Raw genomic sequence first — 9,457 nt, forward strand, 5'->3', positions numbered from 1 at the left:
TCCGATTCTTAACGCGTATTCTAGCCTGCAAAGAAAGTATAGCAACATACATATATTATATCAAGCGATGCAGTAGCATCAATGCGACGTCAAATACATAAAAAGCAACTGATTATGCGATTATATTGACAGGATATCATCGAGAGATGCTATTAAGCATCTTAATTTATTCGGATTTCTTATATCAAATGTATTTCAATTAAAATATCTCTAGAATTGGAACCATAATAAAAAAAAATCTAATAATATTTTTTCACATAATCTTGATGTACGGTTTCGATTGCGATCAGTTCGAATACAATTGGTGTAGTCATTTCTGAGATCTCGAGATTTAATCTATGAAAAATGATAAATTTTTCTTATTCTCGATTAATCGGTTTGAATCTCTAGAACGATTTAAAAAAAATTTGATTTGAAGGAAGATATGTTAATCTTTAATATATATAAAAAGAAATTATGTATCGATTCGTTTATTAATAATTAATCGAAAACGCGAAAATCGTATAATCCTATATACGTATATAATAATAATTTTTCCAGAAAGAAATTAGAAACATATCATTAAATAGTAATCAATGAGAGATTAAAACAATATACACACAATCAATGAATTACCTGTCTATTGGCCTTAATTCTCTTGTACGTCTCCCATCTACCCTGAGGGGTACCGTCTGCCGCCGATGGGGCGTGCAGCATCGGGCCATGAGGATGATCTTGGGCATGCGTCGGCGGCAAGGTTGATCTCGCAGATCGAGGTCTTGAAGGCGTTGTAGAAACCTTATACAGTCGATCAAGTTCTTGAGCAAAGTGCTGTTCTAATTCTTGAGGCCTCACTGTCACTCCGCATACCGGGCAGCAAGATGGATCTGAGGGAAATTTCTTCTTGCCTAAAACAGAAAGATATTCAAAGTATAATTAACAATTGCATAACGAAATTATTTTTAGCGTGTAAATATTTGGTTATCGTGTCTATCTCTCTCAAGCTTAAATTGTTAAAAAATTATTGATCATAGAGTTATAATACCTCGTAAAATAGAACAGAAAAACGTGTAAAAAATTTTTTAATATTTCTTAATTTATTTCGCCGACGTGCTACACAAGATCATCTCAATATAGTTATATATATATATATATATATATAGTTGCTTCTTCCTTTTCATTATAATAGCAAATAGCAAAACATTTTCAAACTACAATTGCATCAAATTCATTGACAATCAAGATTCTCTCAAACTTCTTTAAAACTTTTAAAATAAAAATAAATTTAATACTGCAATATAAAGTATAAAATGCGTTTTAGCAAAAAGGAAGTAAAACAGAGAGAAATCCTTTTTTATTTGACAATTAAATGCATTTTGAAGGTTGTCTTTGATGTCCTCGAAAATGAGGGTTTAGCGTCTCGAGCGCGGTCAAAGAATGGAATCATCCGAAGAGAGAGGGGGGGGGGGGACGTTTCACTTCTTGAAAGATCGGCTAACACGATTTAAAAAGTATTCAACTCGCCTCGTAATTACTTTCCGCAACGAATCGCCGTCGAGACGCGCGCATCGCATTAAGCCCAGAAACGAGTCGCGAAACGAAAACCGCCGCCGTAGGTCAACGCGGGCCCGGCTCGTTTACTCGCAATTTATCGCTCCGTAAAACGGTGAGTAAAAGAAAAAGAAAAAAAAAGAGGAAAGATATCCGAGCGAGAGGAGAATAGGACGAGGGAAAAAGAGCAGCGCAAACAGCCCGTGATACTCCAGCGGGATACTTCTATCTCATGTCTTGCACTCTGACGGGAATGCATAATTAATCGCGAAAACTTGTCACCGTCTGCATCCTGCACACCTCGTAGTGTCAAGATTCGGCCCGAGGACGTAAACTATGTATGCATAAACTTATAGAAAAAGTTTGCAATAGCGACGTGTCGGATTTTTACAGTTGATTTTAATTACGCATTAATCGACCGTATCTCAAAGCGGCTTCGCAACGTCGCCGTGCTGGAAGGATATGCTGAAAGCCTTTATACGGTGGTAAATATTTATTGCGAGTCGCCGTACAGTCGTATAGGGGAGACAGACGAAAGGAGTCGCGCGATCGTCCATCCTTGACCGGATACTATACACCAAGCTGCGTTTTATTCAGTTGCGTCTATCAGCGAGCGATGCTTCTCGGCATCTTTCTCAGTCTTGTGTGGAGCGCATTATGCACTTTAATTATCGAATTGAAATCTAAATGTTCGTTCTCTTCTAGAAATAATATTATTATTGCAATTCTAATTTATAAGATTAATAGTGCCCGGAATTATTTAGAAGAAATTTATAGATTAGAAACATTCGCTATACATCTAAAATGTGAAGTTTAAAGATAAATCTTTATCTTCTAGTCGATTGCAAGGTATACTTAGATGCACTTTGCATAATTAGGTGCCTCGAGTTTCCTTCGTCGGTCTTAATCGGTCGTAATCTACCGCGATTTTGAAATAAAATAACACAGAACCGATGACGCGTGAATGCGTACATGCACTTTAAAATTCCTGAATGATAATCGTAGTCTGCCTTGCGAGCATGGTATCATCGGATAACGGAAGTCGGCGGAATTAACGTCGCGACGATGCAATGAAGAAAATCGACTCGAAAAACGAAGGAATGACACGAGATTTATCAGTTACATTGCATTTCCATTACGGATAATTTCGGGAGGGGGATTATCTTTTTGCGATTGAAATTTCTTTGCTTATTTGTTAAATCATCGTAAATGTTGTGCATGGGTTCCAGACAGTTTCAAATTATCGCTAAGAATATATCTCATATTTGCAAAAGAGCTCATTTTACCAAAGTATTTACGTAAATTAATAATTTCAATATTTTAGACGTATAGAAATATATATTTATACATTTTTCAAATAAACTGTTTTAAAAGATTTTTTAAAAAACTAAATTTTCAATATAAAAATTATTGACATAAGTTGCAATAATTTATGTAATTAATCTTGAAAAAAATATTTATGATAAAATAATTATATTGGAAATTAAATATACTGTCACAAAATCTTCAAACGTAGGTAACTAAACTTTATTTTCCAATGTAATAAAAAATTAGATAGTATCAGACTTTATATATCGCGATAATATTTGACACATTAAAATATTTTTAGAGGAAAGAAGTTTTTTTTTTAAAGAGGAATTGCAGCACATTATTATTCATTTATATTGATTCAAACTGCATCGCGTTCACCCCAGTTTGAATAGCTTTCAAATTATCGCCATTTCAGAATTAGCCTCCTTAAATTTCCACAACGAAATCTCTCGATCTCACTATCCTGTAATAATAAATCGTTTTTCGTCTGTCGACAGCGGTCATAAATAGATTCGATAGATCGACAAACGATATCATGGAAATCTAATTAGGCAGGCATGTCTACTTAAATGACGGTATCGGTGTCAGGATGAGCGACAAATTGAATTCTCACATTTAAAATACGTTTTCCTTCCGGTGATAAACGCGCCAATCGCAAACTTTTGAATATTTTAATCAGTGTATCACTGTAACTGTCAATACGTTTTTGTCTTTTACTCTCAATCGCTATCTATCGATTACTTGAGTAGACACTGCTTTAGCGATAATTTGTCCACTGAAAATTATCGTTTATATTTATTGCTAACCGACAAATTATTCGAAAAAGTAAATTAAATTATTTTCGCATTAAATTTTAATCGTAATTCCGCGTTCTAACAGAAATCCTCTTATTTTAAAACATGAAAAATATAATCGCTATTGCGCAAAATTATATATATGATCGAAAATGTTATTTTTTATCCGTTTATCAATCATAATATATATCTATATATCAATCTTATAAAATAATGTAACTGTAACTTTAATTTTTTATGATTGCATCTTGCTTAATCCTATTAGCCAATACCGTATTGCAATATCGTATAAAAAATATACGGCATAATACGTGAATAGAAATTTGTGAATCAGGAAAAAATATTACTTCCCGACGCGAATTCCATAGAGCGTATGAAAATAAACGTTCTTTGCTGAACGTTCGCACCTGCTTGCTATTTTCTGACAATAACGTGCAGAGTGACGTCAAAAAATAGAATGAAACAATTTCCATGTGTACAATTCAAAACTTTGGATTGTCAATCTCAAGAATTTGTTTGAATCTCGCGTTATTAATTTTTTTTTGTATTTTTATAATTTTAAATTCAACAAATTTATAACTTTAAAAAATAAAGTGCAAAAACGCTATTAAAAAAAGAAAGAAAAAAAAAGAGAAGAAAAGAAACCAGCATCATGTTGAACGAGAAAAAACATAGAAGAATGACAACATACTTCCGCGCGAAATAAAACAAATAAATTTCTAATTTTTCAACTTTTTCTTTTAAACACACAATTTGAACGATTGGCTCGTTTATTTTGACAAAAGACGACGATCCGGTGCTCGAAGCCACGAGGATTTGATCGCGACAAATGTTTCACGTCGACAGCGCAAAGAAGGGGGTCTCCCTCCCTCGCCCTCACAAATCTTGACCCCTAAGGATGGACTTGTAAAAATAGACGAGGGAACTCGCGATATTCTCGCGGTTTCCGGATAGAGAACAGGCGGCTTGTTTGCATGTCGAGCAGCATCCTTAACGTAAAAAGAATCTAAGGTTCATTATATATTTTATTTTTAGCTTTTATCATACTTTTTTATTATTCTTTATTTCGTGATAATGATTATTTGTATTTAAAAATTAAAACTTGATGTATATGTATATACAGGTTCCTTCATCAAAAAATGATTTGCTAGTAAATTTCTTGATAAATTTTCTGCAATTCAAGTAAATGCGTATAGATAATTTATAACTTACATTTTATTAAAAAAAAAAAAACACACAATGTAATATATTGACGTTTTAACACACACACACACACACACACACACACACACACACACACACACACACACACACACACACACACACACACACACACACACACACACACACACACACACACACACACACACACACACACACACACACACGCACACGCACACACACGCACACACGCACACACGCACACACACACACGCACACACATACACACATACACAGACAAAACCATTTATATAATATTTTATTTATAAAGTTATAAATTCAAAAATATTACTACCAAAAAAAATTAATCACTTTGCAGTATCAATCATTATTATAAAATATATATATTGTAATATTTTTTTAGTATAACACCTCAATATCTGTACAAATATATACAATTTCGACCAGAATTTAATGACTCATATTAATATATGATGTTCAAAAATAACAGAATTTTTATTTTATAATAAAATTCGTCCGACTATTTAAGTAAACAATCTAATTCTTGTTATCAAAATTGAAATATCGATAAATGTCATCGACTAGCTGATGATGACTTTTAAATTCCTGCTCGCACGGCGGAATATTTACTGATTGCGAGGGCGGTAAGCAGGGTCGGAAATGATATAATTTGTTTCCGGGCTGCAAATGCGCACGAAACGTTTGCAGTACAAACACGGACGTTATTTGACGAGCCGGACTGGATGCATTACAGTATTTTAATATTTTACGTTTTAATAAAATGCTTTAATATTAAAGCTTATCCCTGTATGCAGCATAATGGGAATTTCATTGAAAATTAGGTATTTCGTTAATTGGATGATTCCGCCGTGATTTCCTCTGGCGGACGCGGACATTATTCGATATAGTGTCTATAACTACGTTTGTAATTTTCGCGCTGCGTCCGCATCGCAGCCTCATTATAGCACTTTTATGCGAATAAATAAAGGCATGCGATATAGCCCGGTAATACTAAAAAAGAAAAAAAGGAAAAGCTTGATATGTTCAAGCAAGATTTTGTAATATCATGATATATTTAACATATGTAGATATAATCAACGTTTATATGGCATATAAAATTTCACAAAATTACATAATTCGTTTCCTTTATGACATTATATGAACCACTTTTCATAGAGAGAGTTATATATAACAGCATTAAATATAAAATAAAAATTTTTATTAAAAATTAGTTATAAAAAAACACATTAAAAGCTAAACAAAGCTGAAAAAAGATGAATGTCACTGTAACTTTGAAGAACATGAATGTTAAACTTTTGACGAAGATGGATATCACAGCATCGAAATAATACAGATGAGAAAATGAAATAATTTCTCGTTAATAAAAACTTTTCTAATAATGTAAATAACAGATAGAGCAAGAAATAAGAAAAAAAAAACGCATAAAGAAAACAAGTCGGACAATACATATTTTGCGGCAACGCTGGGACGAAAAAATTATGGGCGGTTGGAATTAAAGTCAGGAAGCCATAAAATGTTCTTTGAACCAAAAACATTGTTTTTGTCCATTTTTATTCGTTTTAATATAGTCTTTATATAAGGAAGGCGTGACCGGAAGAAGATAACAGGCGTAATTTTTTACGGGTTTCCGTCGGATCTCTTTCAATCTGATCTTTGTTTCGTGTATCTTCCGCTACCCTGCATTTCATTATCGCTAATTCAGCTTGTTAATGTATCTATTATATTTGATACTTTATTAATTTTTACACGATTATACAAAGTATAACAGAAGAAAGAAAACAAATAAGATTGAGTAATCAAAATTTGAAATATTCACAAGTACTGAGTTTCAACTTCATTAGAAAAGCCAAAATTTTTCAATGTATACAGATTTGTACATTTTTCTGTTATGCCGTGCCATATTACGAAAACTTAATACAAAACTGAAATCTAATTTTATGATTCGAAAATATAACGGATATCTCACATGTATATCTTTTGTTCTATCGCGATAAATATGATTTGCAATCGAATTGCAAAGAAATTGTCATAAAAATATTAACCTTTAAATATGAAAAAGCTAATTTTATTTATATCACTCTTTATGTCACATTTTAAAATTAAATTAAATCGCTGAATAAGATAATAAAAAAGCATGATTGAGTAAATGAAAGAGTGAAGAAAAGCAACATTCGGAATCAGTTGGGCGCGCAGGATTTTATCTGCACCTTGATTGGCCGTTAAGAACAATGTAACATCTTTATTTATCCCGAGTCTTTCAGGCTAGCGCGCGCGGTGCTTTAATATCGCGACACCCTCTGTACACACGGTCGCGTCTTTTTATTTCGCCTCGGGGTAGAGGTAGATAGGTAGCGGACGCCTCTTTTAATTAAAGATACGCGACCGCTCTATCTCGGAGCCACCCTGGTGCCGCTCTAAAGGGGACTAAGTGTAAATGATAGCACAGTTATGGTCACGGCCGGAGAGATAGTCTCGCGAGAGGCTCGAGAACGGTGGTGGCGAAAAGGCATTGTCCTTTAATCGAAAGAAAAGACTTCGCGTCGAAGAGGAAGTCAAGGGCGAACGAAATCCCGGCAATCGCGGTCGAAATTAAAGAATTCTCGTTTCTTTGCGGTTTCTGAAAGTTGCTAACTTCTTGGTCTCAAGATATTTTCATCGACACGTTTAAAAATCCTTCCACAATTAAAACAAAATTTTGACAATTAAAATAAAATTTTATTCCTCAAAAATTAAAATAAAATATAGAACAAAATTATTGATTAAAAATATACAGAAAAGATATAAATTATCATAAATTAGACTCCCTCGAAAAAGGAATTGAAAAGAATTTCTGAACTGACATGAAGAGCGCGAAAATTGTGAACGCACCGCGTAGAGAAATATATGCAATGGCAGATGTCATATTCTTCTAGTTCTTAAGAAAGAAGAAGTCGGAGAAACAAAGAGAAAATATTTTCCTGAGAAAACTGGCAAGTGCCATCGTACGTCGCGCTTTCGAGAATCCCGCAGCTTGCAGAAGTGAAAATATTTAACGAAAATGGGAAACGTGCGATAAGACGTAGAGCACGGATATAGCTTGAAGAAACAACAAAGATGGAAAGCGTACTGCGAGAAGAATAGATGAGATGAGAGAAGATACGAAAGAACCGCGGCTTAGCCAGCTGTCGACATCTCCTTCTTTCTTACATCTCAGATTCCTCTTTTTATTTTCGCAACCTCCGCGAACGACTCCGCGAGAAAACGACGTCGCTTCCGTTAATTATGTCAGCAGATGGTGGTCCTTAAACGCGAATCACCCCCTTCAACGTTCTTCCGGCCGTTAATGATAACGGGCGATAGGGTCACGATGGGCTTCTTTCGTCGTCAGAAACATCGTCATACTTTCGCGGATTAAGAAAAGGGTTATTATAAGTGGCTGATCGATTATTATTGAAAAGTTCATTTAAATATCAAAAATTAAATATCTTTTTTAAATAATATAAAAAACAATATGTTCTAATTTTTAATTATAATTTTGTTGTAATAAAAATGTTATATTAATATCAATTTTATTTTAAACTTTCGTTTTAGAAATATTAATTAATTTTGGGTCTTTTGAATTAAAAATAAAAAAATTTATTTATATTTTGCATGCAAGAAAAGAAAGATATAGCGTTTTATCACTTTTAATCACATCTCTGAGATTTAATTTGTCGTCTTCTTCAGTTTCTTAAATTAATTTTCTTTTGCCGATTATATCGAATAATATAAAATGACAGAATTATATAATTGTATCTTTTCTAAATGATTATAGATAAGAATATGTTTGCAATTCATTATAGGAATCGAGAGGAAGTCGATTTAAGGTGATTTAAGTGATTTAATATTCTCGGCTCACTAATTTCATCTGACGAATGTGGACTATTGCCAATCGAATTTAACGTCGATCATTTCAATTTCTGGAGAAATAGTACAATCAAGTATATTTCCGCAAATCAAAATCTATCTATTCGAAGGCTCGATATTTAATTATTATATTACAGCCAATTCTAATGAAATTAGTAAAACAAAATCTAATATTATCGATCGTATACGCTTAGTTATTTAAAGACAAAGCTGAACTGTAATGACTATTTGTGTTTCGTTAATCTTATATACATATATATACTTCTATAAAAAAAATAGTTCGTTAAAAAAACCTCGTTAAAAAAAAATAAGACTTATTAAGACAATTTTCTATATTTATAACATAAATTCTTCCTTACGAAATCTCATAAAGATTGATCTCTCTTCTTTATTAATTGTACAAATCTTAAACTAGAAATAGTAGACCGCACAATAAATTTATAAAGGCAATTGAGAGTAAAATAAAATGTTATAGAGTTCTAAAATTAAAAATACTATCTGATCAATTTTTAAATTTATTATATTTAATATTTTCACATATATATATTAAGAAGCAATTAATAATAATACTTTAACTTCAAATAAGAATGCAAAACGACTTTGCAAGACTGATATAAGTGTGCGAAAGCCACCGCGCGGAGCGATCCAATACTTGAAATTTGCACGGGCGCTTCTTTTTTACGGAGAATCTCGTTTCCGGACCGCGCTCTTCACTCGTCGTTTATTCAGGGAAT

The 9,457-nt window shown here is 32.9% G+C and overlaps 1 protein-coding gene across 3 annotated transcripts in view; it reads right to left on the minus strand.

The window, feature by feature from the left end:
• The window catches only part of LOC115244700 (E3 ubiquitin-protein ligase Rnf220-like), a 180,442-nt gene that overhangs the window by 4,790 nt on the left and 166,195 nt on the right, over positions 1-9,457 (minus strand). For all 3 annotated transcript variants that reach the window (XM_029822588.1, XM_029822586.1, XM_029822587.1), the window contains 2 exons: positions 616-887; positions 6-25 (listed from right to left, as the gene is read on the minus strand). In XM_029822588.1, the coding sequence (XP_029678448.1) occupies positions 6-25; positions 616-887 (292 nt within the window). The remainder of the gene's footprint in view (positions 1-5; positions 26-615; positions 888-9,457) is intronic.

The sequence above is a fragment of the Formica exsecta genome, unplaced genomic scaffold (assembly GCF_003651465.1).
Source record: "Formica exsecta isolate Colony F162 unplaced genomic scaffold, ASM365146v1 scaffold83, whole genome shotgun sequence".
Classification (NCBI taxonomy): Eukaryota; Metazoa; Arthropoda; class Insecta; order Hymenoptera; family Formicidae; genus Formica; species Formica exsecta.